This window comes from Corythoichthys intestinalis, chromosome 13 (assembly GCF_030265065.1).
Source record: "Corythoichthys intestinalis isolate RoL2023-P3 chromosome 13, ASM3026506v1, whole genome shotgun sequence".
Taxonomy (NCBI): domain Eukaryota; kingdom Metazoa; phylum Chordata; class Actinopteri; order Syngnathiformes; family Syngnathidae; genus Corythoichthys; species Corythoichthys intestinalis.
The window spans coordinates 50,604,583-50,628,968 of record NC_080407.1 but is presented as its reverse complement, the minus strand read 5'-3'; the positions used below and the strand labels follow the sequence as shown (position 1 = coordinate 50,628,968).

General features: G+C 39.0%; 1 protein-coding gene across 2 annotated transcripts in view; it reads left to right on the top strand.

The window, feature by feature from the left end:
• LOC130928636 (neurexin-2-like) overlaps positions 1-24,386 on the top strand; it is a 774,303-nt gene that overhangs the window by 396,884 nt on the left and 353,033 nt on the right. For both annotated transcript variants that reach the window (XM_057855357.1, XM_057855358.1), the window contains one exon: positions 18,894-19,195. In XM_057855357.1, coding sequence (XP_057711340.1) covers positions 18,894-19,195 — 302 coding nt within the window. The remainder of the gene's footprint in view (positions 1-18,893; positions 19,196-24,386) is intronic.

The window sequence follows — 24,386 nt, the reverse complement described above, 5'->3', positions numbered from 1 at the left end:
GTAGAAAAATGATAGAAATGCTTCTTGAGGGAATTCTGATGCACGGCGTTTGGATCAGAGGAAACGAGGAGTGATGGAAGGTTAACACAGTTTCCTCTCTTCTTTACTCCTCCCTTGTTCCAGGGAATAGCTGACATGGTGACATTGTCTCCTCCTCTTTTCTCACTCCCTCTGTCACCCCATGCTGCGCTTTTTTTCCCGCCACGTGCCAAATCGAGATGCCAGGAAGGATAAAATTTAACTGCAGCTTTGTTTCAATAATGACGAATTAAAGTGCGGCCTAGAATCTGAGTCTTCCAAATGGCTGGTTCATCAGTAACTATAAAAGAGGGGTTGTTTGAAAACATTTAGGACACGCAGATGGTTTCCAGATGAATGTGGAGCAAGTATTTGAATTGTAGGTGTCTAACTCACAGCCTGCGGGCCAGATCTGGCCCCACACATGTTGTTCGACCTGCAAAATTTAAATTTCTTTATCAAAAGTCAAGTCAAATGTATACGATCCCTAATCTCAACAAATGTTTTAATTATAGAAAAAAAAAATCCCCTGATTTAAACCCCAAAAAAGCAAGGACCGTCCCCCGAGAAACACATAAATGTTTGACTAAATGAGTTTGTAAACATTTTTATAATTCAACAAATGAGAATGTTTTAATATTGGTTAAAACTAGAATGTAATACATTTAAATCCAAGAATACTGTCTATTTTTTCTTTTGAATAAGTAAATTTTTTTACTGTTTTAATTTCCATAAATACAAAAATAAATATGAAGAAAAATCTGCAGTTGTCCAAGCATTTTAAAATCATATCGGATAACATTGGTATAGGTTTTTCATTATCGGTTTTGGGCCAATATACATGTTGCGTCAGCCATATGTGATATGGCAGCGCCATTTTTTGCACCCCATCAGAAATTGTAACAGCGGTTACAACGTAAACACTAAGGAACATTAACTTGCTGTTTTCTGAAATGTCCAGGTTCGCAGTGAATCAGTAACAGGCCCACTTTTGCAAAATAGACAATGTTTATTGATTACAAAATGCAGAATAAATGAGATTTATTGATTACAATCCCACAAGAGCAAGCAAACAAGTATTAACAAATATCAACGATGACGCTAGATTTGAGTTTGTCAACCCCAGAACCCCTGCGTTACCGTTACAGCAAAACGAAATGTCCCTTAGCAATGAAAATCGCTTACCGTGACAAATGAGCGGGGAGCCAACACACTCCGGTAAGGCGGCGAAGGAACAAAGTCAGGCGATCCGTACGTGACCCGCTGGCGGACTTCATGGGTCGCCCGGAAATGTTCGGTTTTTGTAGGGACGCGCTCCGTGGAGGCGGAGAGGCCAACCTCCGTCTCCGAGCGGCGCGGCCCTGCCCAATGACAAACATTAAAGCTACTTTTGGTTTAGCCCCCTTGAAAAAGGGCTTTTCACATGGGAGAAATGAGCTGTGCTGCAACAGATGCAACAAATGGTAAATATTATGGGAGCAAAACAAGTTATCTCGTGAGATTCCCTACTCAAGCGCGTCTCCTAACTATGGGAACAAGGTGAAAAACAATAGAAGTTGTTGCAATGCATGTCACAGAAGCAATCATACATCACAAAAGCATAATGTAATATTTTCCCCCATCATTCCGCCCTTTGACCCGGATTGAATTTATCATAAGGCATAATGTGCTAATTCACTTCGGGTCACATAATATTTTCTCCATCACTTGCGTTTGATCATGTATGGACATGTAGAAAAGTTATCCTCAGACACATCCTGCTGTGTTAGCTGCACACAACAATTGCACGCCGCTCTATCACTGTTTACGTCTTCGCCGTGTCCTTAAGCATTAATTTATGCCATATTTGTGTTGAACATGTATGTTTACGATGTTACTTGTTTATTTAGCACCTGTGGGTGACATTGGGAGTCCAACTGAATGTAAAAGAGGGTTTATTCACCGCCACAACACCTTTGGGGGCAAAGTATTATAAGGGTGCAAAATTTGGCAGAACACCGGGGGCTGGCCGATCGGTGAAGACAATCAACCCCACCGCAATGTGTGTGACATGAGTCGGTGTAGTTTTGTGTGATTTTTTTTTTTTTTGTTTGTTTTCGAAAGGCGTGAAAAAGACTTGAAAACACCACTCGGTTCGGGTTAGCATGTCGGCTAGCTGTCACGCCTCCTGTTTTGTTCATGCTCTTTCCTCCGTCTCCGAAGCGGTGAAATGACAAAAGCCGGACTAACTCCAGTGGCATAAAATACCGTTCGGGAAGCGTAAGAAGCCGGTAGTTTTGACCATTATGCAGTATTTTGCCCTGTCGTACTGAATAAATGCATTTTTACTATTTCATATTCCGTTTAGCACCAGACTGTTATTTGTCATGACCATACCGTTTATTTAGCAATTGGAGAAAAATACTTCGATAAAAAGAATATCCTGGAAAAATATTGGAGTGGAGAGATTGAAAAAATCAAGATGCTCTGTGTCGTATTTTTCTCGTTCTGAATCTTCCCCCTCAATGGGCTGAATTCTAAATGAGCTGAAATTGTGACCCTGCCGACGTCATCCAGCTGGGGACGCTAGAGTGCTATTATGACAGGCGAGGCTAAACGGCAGATATAAAGACTAATTTCTTGTCATCTGCGCTTTGCTAAATTGTTCTATAAAGTTGAATCGTCTCAAAATATGATTTTAATTGATATAATGCTATTTAAGATTTTTTTAATGCTGTCACAGGCACTTTAACGGCGATGAATTTCACATTTCGCCACCGCTCGTCGCCTCTCGTGTGTTTTGCACCTATTAAAAACATTTAAAGTGATTTTTATAATAAAAAACAAACAATATTTGTCGTTTTTCCTCCGTTTTTTAATATAAAAGTAAAGAACAAGAATATTTGTCATTAAAAGGCTTGAAAAAATGTCAATTTTTTAGGGCTGTCAAAATTATCGCGTTAACGGGCGGTAATTAATTTTTAAAATTAATCATGTTAAAATATTTGACGCAATTAACGCACATGTCCCGCTCAGACAGATTTAAATGTCAATAGAGTGAAATGCCAACTTGTTAATTGTGTTTTATGGAGTTTTGCCGCCCTCTGCTGGCGCTTAGGTGCGACTGATTTTATAGGCTTCAGCACCCATGAGCATTGTGTAAGTAATTATTGACATCAACAATGGCGGGCTACTAGTTTTTTTGATTGAAAATTTTACATTTTTTTTTAAAAACGAAAACATTAAGAGGGGTTTTAATATAAAATTTCTATAACTTGTACTAACATTTATCTTTTAAGAACTACAAGTCTTTCTACCCATGGATCGCTTTAACAGAATGTTAATAATGTTAATGCCATCTTGTTGATTTGTTATAATAAAGAAATACAGTCCTTATGTACCGTATGTTGAATGTATATATCCATCTTGTGTCTTATCTTTCCATTCCAACAATTTATTTTACAGAATATATATATATATATATATATATATATATATATATATATATATATATATATATATATATATACATACAGAAAAATATGGCATATTTTATAGATGGTTTGAATTGCGATTAATTACGATTAATTAATTTTTAAGCTGTAATTAACTCGATTAAAAAATTTAATCGTTTGACAGCCCTACAATTTTTGCATCAACAATGTTTTTAAACGATTTATCGACTGTCAAATTAACTGTTGATTCACTGTGGCTTAGTCACAGATATAATAGTTTCTCACCCCTGTATTGGTGGGTGTGGTGCTTGTCTTTTTTTATCGTATTTAACATCGATTATGATCCATTATCTTGAAAATAGGGCAAAGGTATTAAAGACGCTATAAACCCAATTTATAGATTTGTTTTAAAATAACAGTGTAGGTCTTTCCTCTACCACGTAAAACACACACAAAGCCTCTCGCCGAGCATGATGTCATATCAATCTTACGAGCCTAAGCAGGCTGTTCAGCGAGATGTGAAATTGAAACGTAGCCTTGGTTATTAGACAAACAGTGCAGCGGCACAACTGCTGCTTCTCTTGTCAATAGCCACCGAGAGTAAGCAACTAACAGCTCATTTGTCCGATCGCACCAGCTGGTTATTGCAGTTGTGCGTGTGTATTTGCGTGCGTGTGAACCTTAACGTGACCGGAGTCGAAGCATTAATATGACGCCTCAGGCAAGGATTTATATGCCGCTTGTGTATTATACTTTTTTTTTTAAAGATGTATATTAGATCGTAGAATTTTATTGGCGTTAAGAGATGAGCAGGAATGTTTAATAAGGCAGTGGGGAATACTAACTTGTGGCATATTAATTATTAAAAAGTCATTTAAGGCAACATGCTTAAGGCAATTTCATTGTATTATTGTAAATGTGTATGACGGAAAACACTCAGGTGACTTGAAGTGCCACTCTGGGACCCCCAATTTGGCTAAATTTCCAAAATTGTCCTTTATGCATGTGTGATACATCATTGGAAAGCTTGAAATTTCTATTTTCTGGATGAAAATTCTTGAGCAGGAGGGCATTTTTGACACCTGAATGGTTCAAATCATGTATTTCCAAATTTTGCGTTGTAAAATAAACATGAAAAAAAACTCGAAGGAATAAATTTTTTCTGTTTGCAAGTATATATACATATATTTTTTTTCTTAATGTCTTTTTTGACCACGACTTCGAATGATATTTTTGTGATTGTGTTTTACAACAGATTATTTCGATGTACATGTAGTTTTTTTCGTCTGTGGTTACAAGTGACTTTTGTCTCTGAAAACGCGACAAGGGGGAGAGAAAACTCGTGAGGTTGTAATTGTTGGTTTTTAACCTGTAGGAAAGAAAAAACACCCGTAGAACAAAAAAAAAATTACTTGTAAATGGGAAAAAAACACTTCTAGAATTTTTTTTTTACATTGTGTTTTTTTCATGTTTATTTCACAACGCAAAATTTGGAAATACAGGTTGTTTTTGTTTTACAAGTTAAAATTAGTCATTTTACAGGTATTTTTTTTTATTTTAAAACTAGGTTACGAGTATCTTCTTTGGCTCATAAAACTCGACAAGAATGTTACAAAACTTGTGCACTTGTAAGTGGTAATTTTTAACCCGTAGTGAAGAAAAAACACCTGTAGAACAAAAAATCACTTGTAAACGGAAAAAAAAAACTGGCAGAAATTTTTTTTTTTACATTGTTTTTTTTCATGTTTATTTCACAACACAAAATTTGGAAATACAAGTTGTTGTTTTTTTTGTTTTACAAGTTAAAATTAGTCATTTTACAGGTATTTTTTTAATTTTAAAACTAGGTTACGAGTATCTTTTTTGGCTCATAAAACTCGACAAGATTGTGACAAAACTTGTGCACTTGTAATTGGTAATTTTTAACCAGTAGTGAAGGAAAAAATAAAAAATAAAAAAAATACTTGCAAACAGAAAAAAAACAACTTGTAGAACAATTTATTCCTTCGAGTTTTTTTTTCATGTTTATTTTACAACGCAAAATTTGATAATAGAAGTGTTTTTTTTTAAATTGGTCATTTTACAGGGATAATTTTCATTTTACAACCTCACTTCTTTTGGCACTATTCTATCTCCATAAATTTGAGGTGTTAAATTCCAATATCATAACATTATAATTTTTGCAGTGGGCTTTTAAAATATTTTTCAAACATGATTAAAGAATGTGAATGCGAGATACTGAGAATAAAAGGCTCCATATGCATACGCAAAGGGAACATAGAAATGTATGTCCATAACACTATTGATTTATTGTATTTAGCCTTGAAGTCAAGGACCTACAGTCGTATGAAAAAGTATCTGAACCTTTTGGAATTTCTCACATTTCTGCAGAAAATCAACATCAAATGTGATCTGATCTTTGTCAAAATCACACAGATGAAAAAGCAGTGTCTGCTTTAACTAAAACCACTCAAATTTTTATAGGTTTTCATATTTTAAGTGAACCATCACAATTGAATGATGTATGGTCATCTTAGAAAATGACATTTTTTTCAATTGAAGGGATAAGAAAGCTGTCTAAAAATTTCAATGTAAACTTGCATTTATTGAAGATTTAACCACAGCCATCTCCCCAGTGCCTTTGCCTGACATGCAGCCCCATATCATCAAGGACTTAGGGAATTTTGATGTTTTTTTCAGGCAGTCATCTTTGTAAATCTCACTGAAACGGCACCAAACAAAGGTTCCAGCATCATAACCTTATCAAGAGTCAAGAATCTGCATTGGACAAGGTGTAAAGAGTCAAGAATCTGCATTGGACAAGGTGATGATGCGGGAACTTTTGTTTGGTGCTGTTCCAGTGAGATTTACAAAGATGACTGCCTGAAGAAAACTTTAAAATTCCTTCAGTCCACCACAATGGTTTTTATTAATTTCTCTTCGGGTTTCTGACTGCTAAAGAGTTGTAATTTTGAACTAATTCATTATTTTTTCAAGCTTATCTGAGTTTGTTCTACATGATAAAATGTCTGAGTGAGTGCTCGTCCGAGACTGGTGATTCCTTACTTTTTGCCAGGGGTTGTACATCGGACTTTCAGCTGTTAGCTGGGGATTGGAGCTAAGCTTCTGTCACGACCAGCACTGATAAATACTCACTTTCTTGAAAAACCTTCTTATGTCCATCCTTCATCCATCTATTTACGCTCTGCTCTGTGTGCCTCAGAGGTATACACACACACGGTGCTGGTACAAGCAAGGTCATAGAGAAAACATGGACTGGGTTTTTAATGATGTGGGCGTTCTCTATACGAGCAAGTGGAATGGATTGGATAACGACACACTGAAGGGGCTTTCTACTTTGCTCTATGAAGTGAGGGGAAACAGACAGATTTATGAGGATATTTAAAGTGTATGTGACACGAAAAAGTAGGTTTATTTCATAATACACGCGGCATTTTATGCTCCTGAATGATATGGACCGCTTGGATGTGTGTGGAAGCGATCGCTATATGTATTTAGTTTTTTTTAATCCCGCCCCATGAAAATGAGTGACTTCCGGCTTCGGTCTTGCATTGAGGAGGAGGGCGCTGTGACGTATACGGGTGAAGGCGTCCTCTTCACTAAACAGCCTTACTGTTGTGTATGAGGACTAAGGATTCATCTGATTTTGCGGATCAATATTTTTCGCATCACGCCAGTCAAACGGCTGCAGAAAAATCTTTATGAGGGAGAGGCGTGTGCGCCTTTTTGGAGTTTCAAACGGTTCCCATTCACCGTGGATATTGGCCAAGCCCTACTACTGTGGCACCATTGGACTTACGAGGAAGTGAGTAAACATCTTGTTTAGTATTATGTCAAATATTAATACAGTTATAATAAAGTAAACACTACAAACTTTCTTTAAATAAAGGACTACTTACGTTTGATCATTGATAGGCATGTAAAAAGCTCTCCTCATGCACATTAGCAGCACGTTAGCTGCACAACAACTGCAGCCACCCTCCTGTGGGGAACGAACTGTAAATTGCTCTTGCGAAGACAATCGACAACCCAGTCGTCATGTCAAATAATCCGGGCTAGGTATGTGTAATTTTCTGCTTCGAAGACTTTGAAACATCACTCGGTTCGGGTTAGCATGTCGGCTAGCTGTCACGCCTTTTGGTTTGTTTACATTCTCCGAAGCCGGGGAAGGGAAATGACATATGTCTGATTTAGGTGTCATAAAATATCGTTCGGGAGGTGCGACAGTAAAGGTGAAGTCGACAGTTTTGACCATTATGGAGTAATTTTGCCATGTCGTCCTAAATAAATGCATTTCTATTATTTCATAATCCATTTAGCACAAGACTGTTATTTGTCATGACCATGCCATTTATTAATAATTAATTATATTATTAATAATACTTGGATAAAAATAATATCCTGTAAAAATATTGGAGTAGAGAGACTGAAACAATGACATTTTGCGGCTCTCTTCATCGCGTTTTCCTCGTTCTGAATAATTCCCCCTTAATGGGCTGAATAGTAAAACCGATGAGCCCAGTCTACCGCTGACGTCATCCACCTGTTGGGGACGCTAAAGCCCTGTAATGGTAGGCGTGGCTAACAGGCAGATTAAAATACAAATTTCTTGTCATCTGCGCTTTGCTAAATTGTTGTATATAGTCGAATTGTCTCAAAATATGATTCTAATTCACATAATAATGCCATTTAAGACTTTTTTTCTCTCCTGTCGTATGCTCTTTAAGTTAATAATGACAGGTTAAATGATTATTGAGTTGAAGTAATATTCTGTTTACTTCATGGTGAATATGTCAGCTTTTTTTTGTATGTATATTTATTTATTTTTGATCAAAAAACACAATTATTTCAGACCTAAAATAGGCCTAATGACGCCACTGATGATTGACCTTTTTCAGTTGTAATTATTGTTCATTTTCATAGGTTATGTGAAGCGAAAATGTTTTCTCTGTGAGGTTTTTCTTTGGATTCCTTATATTTGTTCTTTAATATCCTCCCCCGCACTCTGAGACCTGTCACATTGCTTATTTATTTATGTATTGTTGTATGCATTTTAAATTGGGCTTCATTAAGATTCTCGCCGCATTGTGTTGCGTGTATCTGGAAAATGAAATGTCTGCTGTTGAAAAGGCTTGTCAAATGACTGCGCGAGGGCGCGTTTATGACAAGCCACACTTGTTTGCATACGCAGTATACAGTATAGAGTGCATATTTCCATAATTTGCTTGCAAGTTATAATAGGACTTACCGAATTGTGCTTTTATGTTTAAGATCAAATGCGAAATCATCAAGTAAAAATAGCTGATGCAAACCTAGAATTCTAATTTACCTAACATAAATGAAGCAGTTCTTTAGATTTGTTCTTGGTTCCTTTGTGACCTTTCAGAAATTTTTGTAGGCTGAACGCTCGCCACCATTCCTTGATTTTTTTTTTTCGCCCCATCTGCGGATAATGGCACTCACCGTGGTTCACTGGAGTCCTAAAGCTTTCGAAATGACTTTATAACCCTTTCCAGCTTGATAGATGTCCATTACTTTATTACTCATCCATTATTGAATTCCTTCGGATGACGGCATTTTGTCGCGGCTTCATTTTTATAGACGGGTTGTATTTCAGAGATTTCTTGATTCAACAGGTCTGGAGGTCATTGTTGTGATCAGTGAATATGAACTCAAAAATTGAGGGTTTTTACATTTTTTATCCCCTAAAAAAGTCATAATAATGGAATTGAGATGGTGTTAATTCAAGGCTAGTGGTTCGCATGCATCATGTAGCATCAGGGGTGAAAGTGGCTAGAATTTCTTGCCGGAACTCCCCGACGTAAAGGTCGCCACGGAGCCAGAAAATGTATTTATTTATTTATTCTTTCATTTTATTATTATTTATTTATTTTTGGGGGGGAGGTGTCAAACCTTTTAACCTACTGAAATGCAAAGAAAACTGTTTTAGCACCGTTATTTCTATAACACATACAAAAACTGATTTTCATTGAAAATTGTATTTTTTCAATGATTTGCAAAATAAAAGTTAACAAAAACAGCAATAACCCCATCCTCCATCTCCTAATGTTTATTTTTCCTCATTTCCTCACATACTAAATGCCAAATCTCAATTTTAACTACTTAAGAACAGAGGATGTATATTTAAATTGAAGTTAATGTAAATATTTACTTTTTTTTTTTTAATAATAAAGACATAAGTAACATACATTCAGAAAAATAAGTACAAATGACTTACAGCGCCCTCCATAATTATTGGCACCCCTGAAAACGATGTTTTTTTGCTTCTAATATATTTTTTTAATTCAAATTATATGGGACCTTCATGGAAAACAAGAGAAAAGTCCAACCTTCAATACAAGTGCATTCATTCAGTGGGGAAAAAATCCCACATAAAGAAAAAAATATTTGACATCAAATAATGTGTGTCACAATTATTAGCACCCCTGGTGTTAATACTTTGTACAATACCTTTTTGCCAACAAAACAAGGTCTGGGGACTGAGATGGCCATGAGAGGAGCTTGATTTTGTGTCTGGTGAATCATTTCTGTGTAGATTTGGCCATATGTTTAGGGTCATTGTCTTGCTGAAAGACCCAGTGATGACCCATCTTCAGCTTTCGTGCAGAGGACAACAGATTTTGATTTAAAATGTCCTGGTATTTCAAAGCATTCATGATGCCATGCACCCTAACAAGGTTCCCAGGGCCTTTGGAAGCGAAACAGCCCCACAGCGTCACTGACCCACACCCCTACTTCACAGTATAAATATAATAATTACCTTGAATCCTCGGACAAATCACTCCTGAGACAATCCTTCATGTTTGTATGCGGTACAGCTTTCGTAGTTTTTCAACCTAAATCCGGCGTTGGATCGCTTCAAGTGTTTGAGAATAACTGCGACCCGATTTTGACCGACTGAAGCGGAGTGTGTACTCACTTTTGTTGCCGGGGGTTTAGATATTAATGGCTATATTGAGTTATTTTGAGGGGAAATAAATTAATAGAGCTCGATCGGGTCCGATCACGTCATTTTCAAAGTATCGGAATCGGCAAAAAAAATATTGGCCATGCCTGTTTTTAATATATATATATATTTTATTTAAATCGTTTTCTAATTGTATTTAACGTTACAGACATAATATGTTACACTCATCCAGAGTCTTTAGTTTAGGTTTAAGGTAGGGTAAACAAAAATATCCCGACAACGGCCGCAATCAATTAATTAAAAAATGTGTCACGTTAAAATATTCAACGCAATTAATGTATGCTCTGCACGACCCTCTCACTCATTTTAACGCTCAATCTGCAATAACGCTGTTTTACCACTATAGAGAGATAAAAGGCAGCGCAAAATGAGTAGAGTGAATTTCGGCAGCCTTTGGAGCCTTCCTTTAATTGGCTAAAGCCTTGCAATCCCTCTCCCTATGATTAGAAATATCATGGGAAGCAAGATGGCTAATGATCATTGTCTTAACACCATAAGTTATTTCCCAAAGCAGAGAAGATATATCCATTGGTAGCACGACGCACAGCCATGGGTCCACTTCCCATCATGCATTTGGGATGGCCACAGTATCATTTACTGAAAGCTCAACAAGTACACTAGATGGCAATATTTAGTCACAATATACAAATTCACAAGTCTTTCTATCCGTGGATCCCTCTCACAGAAAGAATGTTAATAATGTAAATGCCATCTTGAGGATTTATTGTCATAATAAACAAATACAGTACTTATGTACTGTATGTTGAATATATATATTTGTCCGAGTTTTATTCATTATTTTCTTAATGCATTGCCAAAATGTATATGATCGGGAAAAATTATCGGGAATGATTGGAATTGAATCGGGAGCAAAAAAAAAAGCAATCGGATCAGGAAATATCGGGATCGGCAGATACTTAAACTAAAACGATTGGATCGGGAGCAAAAAAACATGATCGGAACAACACTATAAATTAACTCTATTATATAAGCTGCACACAGACTACTTTTCTTTGTGTCAAAGTCACATTTTGTTAGTGTTGTCCCATGAAAAGATATACTTAAATATCTGCAGAAATGGGAGGGATGTACTCACTTTTGTCATACACTGTATGTACTTTTTGAGACCTCAACAGTAATTTAAAGGGGGAAAAAAAGCGGTATCGGTACACAGTGAGGTGACAGAATTCTTACCGGCGGCACGAAAATGGCGACACTATTAAACATGTTCTGTATAAAATGTATTAATCCATGCTTTCCATCAATCTAATTTGCTTTGACTATTGAAATAATAACTTTAAAGTGTAGCTAGTGACGTAAATTTGACTCCCTTCAGCTTTAATTCTTTTGACACTTACAAAGCACTTCTGCAACAGAAGCCACAACGGCACCACCTGCTGCACACGAGGACCCCCGGCACCCGCCTCGCCTAGTTTCTAAAGTGCCACTTCACTTTGAAAGAGCGAAGTGAGAGCGGAGGACCAAATTCCCACCCACGTAGCGCAGATAATGACACAACCTTCGCACGGTGACCCGCTCTAACTCGCAGAACGAGGAAACTCGCTTGTCAATTGCGACCAACAACTGTGATCCGTCGATATTTACAACATGTGACTTGCCACACAAATGGCGGTCATAAAAAAAGCACAAGAAGCACACATAAAACGCTTTTTATCGATGTCGCTCTGGATGTTACAGTCATAAAGGTGCAACATGTGCTACTCTAGGTTGAGCACCCTCGGGCGATCGTATTTCCTTCGTTTATCTGCAAAAAATTCCCAATGTACTGTATACACCAGTGATTTACAATCAATGGAAACCACTTCATACCAGAAATGTCGTTCTGTTGGTTTCTTTTAAGTGTCTTTTAGAGTGATGAATCTTTTTTTGGTACACGGCACAATAGCAACGCCTCTGATCAGGCACTTGAATTAAAAGCCAATGTTGTGACGCTTTATTCAAAGCCATGAGTAAGTGCGGTGGTGGCTGTCACATACTTTAAGAGCCCTTGGCGTATAAGGACTCTTGATTGGATTCTGTTTTTTTTCTCCCCCCTTCCCGCCAATCTTTAAATGTTGCTGCAGGTCACATTTTGAAAGTTCGTGTTTGTGTTAATTTAATCTGTTGATTGACAACATTGAAGGTCTTTGCTTATAACTGGTTGAAGCAGTGCACGGCACATACGACAGTGGGGCAAATAAGTATTTAGTCAAACACTAATTGTGCAGGTTCTCCCACTTGAAAATATTAGAGAGGCCTGTAATTGTCAACATGAAAATCAAATAATTTATTTGCAAATCATGGTGGAAAATAAGTATTTGGTCAATACCAAAAGTTCATCTCAATACTTTATTTACCCTTTGTTGGCAATAACGGAGGCCAAACGTTTTCTGTAACTATTCACAAGCTTTTCACACACTGTTGCTGGTATTTTGGCCCATTCCTCCATGCAGATCTCCTCTAGAGCAGTAATGTTTTGGGGCTGTCGTTGGGCAACACGGATTTTCAACTCCCTCCACAGATTTTCTATAGATCTGGAGACTGGCTAGGCCACTCCAGGACCTTGAAATGCTTCTTATGAAGCCACTCCCTTGATGCCCTGGCTGTGTGTTTGGGATCATTGTCATGCTGAAAGACCCAGCCACGTCTCATCTTCAATGCCCTTGCTGATGGAAGGAGATTTCCACTCAAAATCTCTCGATACATGGCCCCATTCATTCTTTCCTTTACACAGATCAGTCGTCCTGGTCCCTTTGCAGAAAAACAGCCCTAGAGCATGATGTTTCCACCCCCATGCTTCACAGTGGGTATGGTGTTCTTCGGATGCAATTCAGTATTCTTTCTCTTCCAAACACGAGAACCTGTGTTACTACCAAAAAGCTCTATTTTGGTTTTATCTGACCATAATACATTCTCCGAGTCCTCTTCTGGATCATCCAAATGCTCTTTAGCGAACCACAGACGGGCTTGGACGTGTACTTTCTTCAGCAGGGGGACACATCTGGCAGTGCAGGATTTGAGCCCCTGGCGGCGCATTGTGTTACTGATAGTAGCCTTTGTTACTGTGGTCTCAACTATCTGTAGGTCATTCTCTAGGCCCCCCTGTGTGGTTCTGGGATTTTTACTCACCGTTCTTGTTATTATTTTGATGCCACCGGGTGAGATCTTGCATGGAGCCCCAGATGGAGGGAGATTATCAGTGGTCTTGTATGACTTCCATTTTCTAATAATTGCTCCCATAGTTGATTTATTTACACCAAACGTTTTACCTATTGCAGATTCAGTCTTCCCAGCCTGGTGCAGTTCTGCAATTTTGTCTCTGGTGTCCTTCGACAGCTCTTTGGTCTTGGCCATAGTGAAGTTTGGAGTGTGACTGACTGAGATTGTGGACAGATGTCTTTTATACCGATAATGAGTTAAAACAGGTGCCATTAGTAAAGGTAATGAGTGGAGCCTCGTTAGAGCTCGTTAGAAGTTAGACCTCTTTGACAGCCAGAAATATTGCTTGTTTGTAGGTGACCAAATACTTATTTTCCACTCTAATTACGCTGTTGCAAACGCGATGCTAGGTGGCTCCAATAATGTCTGACTGTAGCTGATAACCTACAAACTACGCGCGCATGATGCTACGGTAGATATCACATGTATGTAGAACTAGATGCGAAATGATAGACTCGCCGGCGTTAGTAAACAGCCGCCATCTTAACACTAGAACTATCAAGGACGGATCAGTTGATCCAAATCAATTTTGTAACCAGAGAAGGATCATCCCTAATGACCCTAATCGGCATATCTTTTGTGAGCACTATGGTCCTCATGAGTCATTCCAATTCACACTCGCAAAATTTTTTCCTTTTTTTTTCACAATGCAGAGACACGTCGGATGGCTTTTTGCTGGAACTTTTATTAACAACGGGGGACTTAAAGCCACTCAACTCAGCGCTACCACGCAACAACTCTCAACAAATCCTACTGTAACTCACCCCCTTACGCTCGCCCACCTCTGCGTCAAATTGGTAAAGCCAGTCATATTGTAGGGGACAGTGGCCCCTTGGGGATGCCGGTAACACCATGCTCTCCATTGACTGATGTTATAAATGACTTTGCTGTCAAAATATTTAGGCGCATTACTGTTTGAGAGCTTGATAACCCCAGGGATGTAGAGGGGGCAGCCACAGGATGTTTAGTTATACTGTTTTGTTGATTAGCAGGCGGGCATAGCACTCTCAGTTGTACTGTATTGTAGCCTACTTGGGAAAATAGATGGAAATTGTTTATATTGTGTCACATCACATTACGGTCTGTTAAATTTAACTGTCCATCTCAAATTAAATCATTTGAAAATTTGCACTATCATTTCTTGCAAATTGTTAAAGTACTGCGTATGTTGTCGTGACAAGCCGGTGGAAGGGGTGAGGCGGGGGCGGTGCCCTATAATGGTCTATTGTACCCGGGCGCCATTAAGTCTGTTGACAGCCCTGTGTCTGAATACATTGTAAAAGAATTGCGATCAATCCTTTTTACATTAGCCACCATCGGGTTGATTTCTCTTGACGGGTCTGATTTCCTTATCCACGTAGGGGCTTACTGCGAGGTTAATAGGGACCTCGACAGCACTTTAGGTCCCGACTTTCATCAAGGTACGACGCGAGGCCTCCGACTCGGCAGCGGCGAGCCGAACTGAGAATGTAACGAGACGCGCGAGAAAGCATGGCGACACTAATTGTTGGTTTTAATTAGATTCCGCGAAAGTTGACGTGACAACTCCTCTTTAGAAGCGGGAATATTGTCATGACTCTCGGCAAATAACGGCCAAAAGCGACTTAACCTCTCTGGCGTTTGGCAATAATAGCGGACAACATCTGAGCTCGTGGCGGTTTCAGTTTCGGCTTTATCTCGCGTTCTCAGCCTTGTTTACTAAAAAGGCGTAAACACGCGAAAGCGCGCAGTCAGCTCGTGCAGGCGATCGCGCGGTTAACATACTTAGCATCATTGAAAATGGCTGCTTTTGCGCTGCCAACATCAGCATCGCCGCAAGGCTTCCCTCGAGGGGATTTACTTTTTATTTGTTTCCAGCGCCACAGCTCGCCGCCTATCACTGTTTCTTCTTTAATGGCTCTTTTCTATGTCAATTCACACTTCACTTGCGATTGCTCAAAATGCCAATTTCCGGGAGAAAATGTGCCTTTAAAGAGCTTTTTCTCCATCCCAGCCATCATAAAACGTTTCGCTCCATGTGAGCACATGCGCGCATATTGTTTGTGTGTTAGGGTTGCCCTCCAGGCAATGATGGCACTTATTTATCTGAACTGTCACAGGTTGTGGAAGTGCACGGTGACGACAAATGTACCGCCAAATTATTTGGCGTAGCTGGTTGTGGCGGTACCAATATGATGTTTGGTCTAATACACAAAATTATTTGCAGGAGTGGAAAGCTCTGGGTAGCTCACGATACCATACAATTTGTGATACAAGGTTCGATGATCTCACGATTATCGATACATGGTTCAGGAAATCATTCTACAATGCTCTACAACAGGACTAATAAACAGCTATGAACAGGGGTGCTGGAAGTCACTCATAGCAAGGAGTGCTAAGGATCTGTTTTTAGTTTTTCCCATCCAAAAACAGCCGTTTCAGTCCAAATTTGTCATGTTTGTGAGTTTTCTCCGTACCAGGCGTGCACAATGGCAGTACACACCCATGCTGGATACAGTGGTATGAAAAAGTATCTGAACCTTTTGGAATTTCTCACATTTCTGCATAAAATTATCATCAAATGTGATTTAATCTTTGTCAAAATCACACAGATAAAAAAACAGTGTCTGCTTCAACAACAACAAAAAACCCCCCCGAAACATTTACCGTAATTTTCTGACTATAAGCCGCTACTTTTTCCCTACATTTTGAATCCTGCGGCTTATAGTCCAGTGCGGCTTATTTGTTGATTTATTTGGGTTAATAGATAACACTCTATTTGACAGCGGGGTCATAAGACCGTGATAATTATGACATGACACTAACATGGGCATTGCTGAATGCTTATGACAGATGTCACTAAGTGTCATCCGGCAAATTATGTCACTAACTCTGTTTCTATCCACCTCTGATCTTTTACATCCACTCAAAAGTGACATAATTTGCCTGATAACACAAAATAACATCTGTTATAAACATACATTAATGCTCATGACAGTGTCATGTCTTAATTATGATAGTCTTATGTTGCAGCTGTCAAATAAAGTGTTACCAAATACCAGAACTTCCAATTAATAAAACAACTGGAACAGTAACTCAAGAAATATTTAGCACAGAACATGAATTTTGATTGTTATTTACATCTGTAGCGCTGCAATGCATGCTAGGAGGCATGTTGGCCAACAACAGTGTTGACAGCAGAGGTTGACTCTCTCCCCCAAGGGAGCAGTGATGGCCAAATGAAGCTTCTTGAAGCTTTGCAGCCAATTGGTTCAAAGCTTCATGATGGTTCATTTGAGCTTATGACAGTCGTATAATGCCGCTGTCAAACCAATCCAGTGAGCACAACTGCGGCTTATAGTCCAGTGCGGTTTATCTATGGACAAATGCAGTTTTGTGTAAAATTTGATGGGTGGCGGCTTATAGTCAGGTGCGCCTTATAGTGCGAAAATTATGGTATATGTTTTCATTTTTTAATGAGGATAGTATGCGAACAATGACAGAAGTGGGGAAAAATAAGTGCGTGAACCATCACATTTAATATTTTTTTGGCACCCCCTTTAGCACAAGAACTTCAACCAGATGCTCTCTGTCGCTGCAGATCAGTCTGCCACATCGATCGTGACCCATTCTTCTCTACAAAACTGCTGTAGTTCAGACAGATTCCTGGGATGTCTGGCATGAATCGCGGTCTTTAAATCATGCCACAGCATCTAAAGTCTGGACTTTGACTTGGCCACTCCAGAACGTGTATTTTGTTCTTCTGAAACCATTCTTAAGTCTATTTACTTCTGTGTTTTGGATCATTGTCTTGTTGCAGCATCCATCCTCTTTTTAGCTTCAACTGTCGGACAGACAGCCTTTGGGTTTCCTGTAAAACACCCTGATAAACTTTGAATTAATTCTTCCTTTAACGGTTGCAAGTTGTTCAGGCCCTGAGGCAGCAAAACAGCCCCAAATCATGATACTCCATCCACCATGCGTCACGGTGAGGATTAGGTGTTGATGTTGGTTAGCTGTTCCATTTTTCCTCCACACATGACCTTTTTTGTTCCTCCCAAACAATTCAACTTTGGTTTCATCAGTCCACAAAATATTTTACCACAACTTTTGTGGAGTGTCCAAGTGCCTTTTTGCGAACATTAGATTTGCCAGAGTTTTTTTTTTTTTTTTTTTTTAGACAGCAGTGACATCCCCCGTGGAGTCCTCCCATGAACACCATTCTTGGCCATAGTTTTACATATACAGTGGGGCAAATAAATATTTAATTGTGCAAGTTCTCCCACTTGAAAATATTAGAGAGGCCTGTAATTGTTAACATGGGTAAATCTCAACCATGAGAGACAGAATGTGGGGAAAAAAAACCCTGAAAATCACATTGTTAGATTTTTAAATAATTTATGATGGAAAATAAGTATTTGGTCAATACCAAAAGTTCATGTCAGTACTTTGTTATGTTCCCTTTGTTGGCCAAACATTTTCTGTAACTCTTCACAAGCTTTTCACACACTGTTGCTGGTATTTTGGCCAATTCCTCCATGCAGATCTTCTATAGAGCAGTGATGTTTTGGGGCTGTTGTTGGGCAACACGGACTTTCAACTCCCTCCACAGATTTCCATGGGGTTGAGATCTGGGGACTGGCTAGGCCACTCCAGGACCTTGAAATGCTTCTTATGAAGCCACTCCTTTGTTGCCCTGGCTGTGTGTTTGGGATCATTGTCATGCTGAAAGACCCAGCCACATCTCATCTTCAATTCCCTTACTGAGAAAAACTAAGAAGTACATTTTTCTCAAAAAAAAAAAAAAAAAAAACTCAAGTAAATGTAACTGAGTAAATGTAATGCGTTATTACCAACCTATGATCACCACTTTGAAATTCTGTCAAACCCCTATATATTAGTGCGGAAGATTTGTGAGCCCGTTATGTATTCATCTCGCTGGGATTTTTTCTTGTATTCTGTCTGCTTTGTTAAAATCGATTCATCACCCAGATGAAACACTGCCGAATATTTATGCTCTGAAAAACATTTTTAGACGAGCTGCGTCACTCCAGTCAATAAGCACGGCTAATTGTTTTTATCAGGCAGCATTAGAGTGGAGGTGTGAACAAATGCAGGGAAGCAGCTGAATGGGGAGATTGCGTTTTACAATTATTTGCTGATGTAGTAACCATGTTTAAGAGTATGTACTAAATGTATAAATGACCACGTTTTGATCTTATCCACCCTGACAGGAAAGGAAGAGTCGGTAGCAACCTTCAAGGGCAACGAGTTCTTCTGCTACGACCTGTCGCTGACGCCGATCCAGAGCAGCACCGACGAGATCACGTTGTCCTTCCGCACGCTTCAGCGCAACGGTCTCATGCTGCACACGGGCAAGTCCGCCGACTACGTCAACCTGTCGCTGAAGAGCGGCGCCGTCTGGCTGGTGATCAACCTGGGCTCCGGGGCCTTCGAGGCCCTGGTGGAGCCCGTCAACGGCAAGTTCAACGACAACGGCTGGCATGACGTGCGCGTGACCCGCAACCTGCGGCAGGTACATACAAAGCCCCTGAAAATGAATTCTTGAATCGCTGCGAGTTACACATCGGTTTGTAAATATCTTTGAATAACTTTTCTTGTCTAATTATGGTTTACTTTTCAAGGTTGGTTTCCTTTTTGTTATGTTTTTTCAAAAATAACCCTTCTTTCACTATTAAGTTCAAGTCTCTTTATCTTATTACAGGATACACTGTGCATACAAGACTGTTTTTTAATTTCTCAGACTACAAGCCTCTACATTTTCCCATCATTTTGAATCCTGCGGCTTATTTGTTGGATTTATTTGGGTTAATAGGTAACACTTTCTTTGAAAGCGGTGTCATAAGACTGCCACAAGACCGTCATAATTATGACATGACATTATCATGGGCATTAATAACACTATAAATTATGTCACTAACTCCATTTATGTCCAGCTCGGATCTTTGCATCCATTTAAAAGTGAAATAATTTGCCGGATGACACAAAATGACGTCGGTCATAAGCATTCATTGACGCACATGGCAGTGTCATGTCATAATTATGATGGTCTTATGACAGTCTTAAGGTGCCACTGTCAAATATAATGTTACAAAATACCATAATTAGAAATTAATGAAACAAATACAACAGTAACTGAAGAAATAATTCGCACAGAACATGAATTTTGATCATTATTTACATTTGTAACGTCGCATTGCATGTTAGGAGGCATGTTGGACGACAACAGTGTTGACAGCAGGTGGCGGCAGAGGTTGACTTTCTCCCCCAAGGGAGCAGTGATGGCCATATGAAGCTTCTTGAAGCCGGATGACACAAAATGACATCAGTCATAAGCATTCATTGACGCTCATGGCAGTGTCATGTCATAATTATGATGGTCTTATGACAGTCTTAAGGTGCCGCTGTCAAATGAAATGTTATAAAATACCATAATTACAAATTAATGAAACAACTAGAACAGTAACTGAAGAAATAATTCGCACAGAACATGAATTTTGATCGTTATTTACATCTTTAACGCCGCAATGCATGTTAGGAGGCATGTTGGATGACAACAGTGTTGACAGCAGGTGGCGGCAGAGGTTGACTTTCTCCCCCAAGGGAGCAGTGATAGCCAAATGAAGCTTCTTGAAGCCGGATGACACAAAACGACATCAGTCATAAGCATTCATTGATGCTCATGGCAGTGTCATGTCATAATTATGATGGTCTTATGACAGTCTTATGGCGCAGATGTCAAAGAAAGTGTTACCAAATAGCATAACTAACAATTAACATTAAATGTACAGGTAGGTTATGCTGTTATATCGACCCTACCAATGTTGAGATGGTAGGGTAATGTTGAGACTAGAGATGCCGATCGATCGGGTCCGATCACGGCATTTTCAAAGTATCGGAATCGGCAAATATCGGACTTTCCTTTTTGTAATATATATATATTTTTTAATTAAATCGTTTTCTAATTGTATTTAACGTTACATACATAATATGTTACACTCATCCAGAGTCTTTAGTTTAGGCTTAAGGTAGGGTTCTCAAATTTATCCCGTTAACGGCAGTAATTCATTTTGAAAAAAATTTATCACGTTAAAATATTGAACGAATTAACGCATGCGCTGCACGACCCACACACGGCGCCGTTTTACCTATATATAGAGCTAAAAGTCAGTGTAAAATGAGTAGAGTGAATTTTGGCAGCCTTTGGAGCCTTTTTTTAATTGGCTAAAGCCTTACAATCCCTCTCCCTACGATTAGAAATATCATGGGAAGCAATGTGGGGAAGAAAGGTAGTAATTGATCTTTTTCTTAACACTCTATGTCAGGGGTGCTCAAAGTTTTTTGCTCCAAGATCTACTTTTAAATGAGACAACCTCCCGCGATCTACCTTAAGAGAGGAGGGTGAACTAAAAAAAAGAAAAAAATTTAAATGTACAGTTACAGTAATTATGCTTTGTGAGCAACATATGAGGGTATGTTGCTCACAAAACACAAATAACTGTGTACATTTAAAAAAATATGAATAAAAAATGGACGGTAAATTATGTTTGCTCACATAACATGATTAACTATGTACATTTAAAAAAAAAAAAAAAATGCTGCGAGCTACCCACACTAGCGTTGCGATCGACTGGTCGATCGCGATCGACGTAATGCCCACCCCTGCTCTATGTTATTTCCCAACGCATAGAACATATATCAATTGGTACCACGACGCACAGTCATGGTTGTGCTTCCCATTATGCATTTGGGCATGGCTACAGTATCATTTACTGAAAGCTCAACAAATACACTAGATGGCAATATTTAGTCACAATATACAAAGTCACATTTATCCTTTAAGAATTACAAGTCTTTCTATCCGTGGATCCCTCTCACAGAAAGAATGTTAATAATGTAAATGCCATCTTGAGGATTTATTGTCATAATAAACAAATACAGTACTTATGTACTGTATGTTGAATGTATATATTCGTCCGAGTTTTATTCATTTTTTTAATAATGCATTGCCAAAATTTATATGATCGGGAAAAATTATCGGGAATGATTGGAATTGAATTGGGAGCAAAAAAACATGATCGGAACAACCCTAGTTGAGACCAAACTTATGCCCTTGAAATATCCTATAATACAGTGAGGACAGCTGTGGCTGATAGTCCGGTGCGGTGAACAAATGCCGTTTTTCGTGTCAGATTTGTTGGGTGGCGACTTATAGTCCGAAAATTACGGTAATTTTAATGATTCCATCCCACGGGTTTTAAGGCTTGTGTGTAGCAACTACCTGCACATTTTGTTGCTGCTGAGCTCATCACTTGGCAGTTGCAGAGTGCAGCGGTGAGACGCAATCAATTTCACTTATACTCGCCGTGCTTACTAGCTCACATTTTGGAGGCTAATTGTAATTGGAACGAATGGCTTGTCAGAGCTAATAATGGCTAGCCCGGGCTGCTCAGAATGCCAAAACGCTCGTGCGTGCGTTAAAACCAAAAAAGGTTCCCAGTCAGTTAGTTTTAAGAGTGAAGTTGTGGCAAGCTCACTCCATCTTCCTGTGAAGTTTCCCATCATCTCAGGATAAGGAGAAACGTGCCGAGAGAGACGCCGCGTAGCTCGTGTGTCAGTTCACCAGAGTGAGATGTGCTTAATTACTTCCAAAAGCCAACATTAGTAAGGAAAATTGACGGCATCAAATGAGCAACCTGTGCACGCGCACTCATTGTCTCACTTCGCTAAAGCAAATCACGGAAAAGCTCAGCATAGCACATTTGCATACATAATCTTACATGGATTCTCTATAAATTGAGGATTAGATTGCATCAGATTAGTCCATTGAAAACGTGCTCAAGTGTAATATTTGAATTTAAATGGATAAGTGGGCCTTGTAGATCAGGTAAATAGTGTATGCATATTCTTAATAATTCAAACTGTTAATTTTCAGACACTATTATTTCGGATCAAATTAATAGTTAATCGACTGTTTCATTTGTTCTGTGACTCTTTAATATTTCATTGAGATTAAAAGGACTGAATGCGTAGTGTAAATGACCTTCAGGTGAAAGAAGTTTGAGAAAATAATGTTCAACAGGGGTCCTGACTGCCTCCAAATGGGGGCACTTTGCGACTAAAATTCGAGCCAGTATTTTATACATTTACCGTAATTTTCTTCCTAAAAGGCGCACCCGATTATAAATTTGACACAAAAACAGCATTTGTTCATAAATAGGATGCATTGGACTATAAGCCGAAGCTGTCCTCATTGAATTATGGGATATTTTTCAGCAAAAGATATTAACCGGTAACAATTTATTAGACCAGAATCGTACAACTGTCATAAGACCAAATGAATCACTATGAAGCTTTGAACCAATTGGCTGCAAAGCTTTATTGCTCCAAGAAGCTTCATTTGGCCATCACTGCTCCTTGTGGGAGAGAATAAACCACTGCTGCCACCTGCTGTCAACACTGTTGTCATCCAACATGCCTCCTAGCATGTCTCGCAGCGCTACAGATGTACTGTAATTTTTGGACTATAAGCCGCTTCTTTTTTCTTTTATTTTGAATCCTTTGTGGCTTATAGTCCAGTGCATCTTATTTGTTGATTTATTTGGTAACACTTTGTTTGACAGTGGCGTGATCAGACCATCATAATTATGACATGACACTATCATGGGCATTACTGAATGCTTATGAAAGATTATTCATTCAGATCATTAAGTGTCAGTGTAACAATATTTACCGTTATTGTCTATTGACAGTCATATTGCGCCACTATCAAATAAAGTGTTACCAAATACCATAACTAGCAATTGATGAAACAACTGGAACAGTAACTGAACAAATAATTAGCATAAAACATGAATTTTGATTATTTACATCTGTAGTGCTGCAGTGCATGCTAGGAGGCATGTTGGGCGACAACAGTGTTGACAGCAGGTGGCAGCAGAGGTAATAATATATACTGTAGAGTAATAATAATATACTGAGGACAGCCGCAGACTATAGTTCACTGCGGCTTATCTATGAACAAATGTCGTTTTGGTGTCAAATTTGGTGGATGGCAGCTTATAGTAAGGTGCACCTAATAGTGCGAAAATTACGGTAAATAACAATCAATATTCAATAATAATCAAGAATCGATTTCGTAGCCTCTGAATCGTAATCGAATCCTTAGGTACCCCACTTCAACCTCCTAGCATGCATTGCAGCACTACAGATGTAAATGACAAAACTCATGTTCTGTGCTAATTATTTCTTCAGTTACTGTTCTAGTTGTTTCATTAATTGCTAGTTATCGTATGTGGTAACACTTTATTTGACAGTGGCGCCAAAAGACTCTGATAAGACCATCATAGTTTTAACATGACACTGCCATGGGCATTAATAAATGTCATCGGGCAGTTAGTTATGTCACTAACTCCATTTATAACCAGCTCGGATCTTTTACATCCATTCAAAAGTGAGATAATTTGCCGTATGACACAAAATGATATGTCATAAGCATTCATTCATGCTCATGATAATGTCATGTGAAAAATTATGACGTGGCCCTGTGTCGGCGCCCACGTGGCGTCTCCGCTCGTCTGCGTGGCTGCTGCGTGCCCGGCAGGGCCCACGTGCGGCTGGATGTTATTGGGCGCGCTCGGGCGGTGGCGGGGCGGCGTAGGGTCGGTCGCCAACGGGCTTTCACTCACTAGGGATTCACACGATTA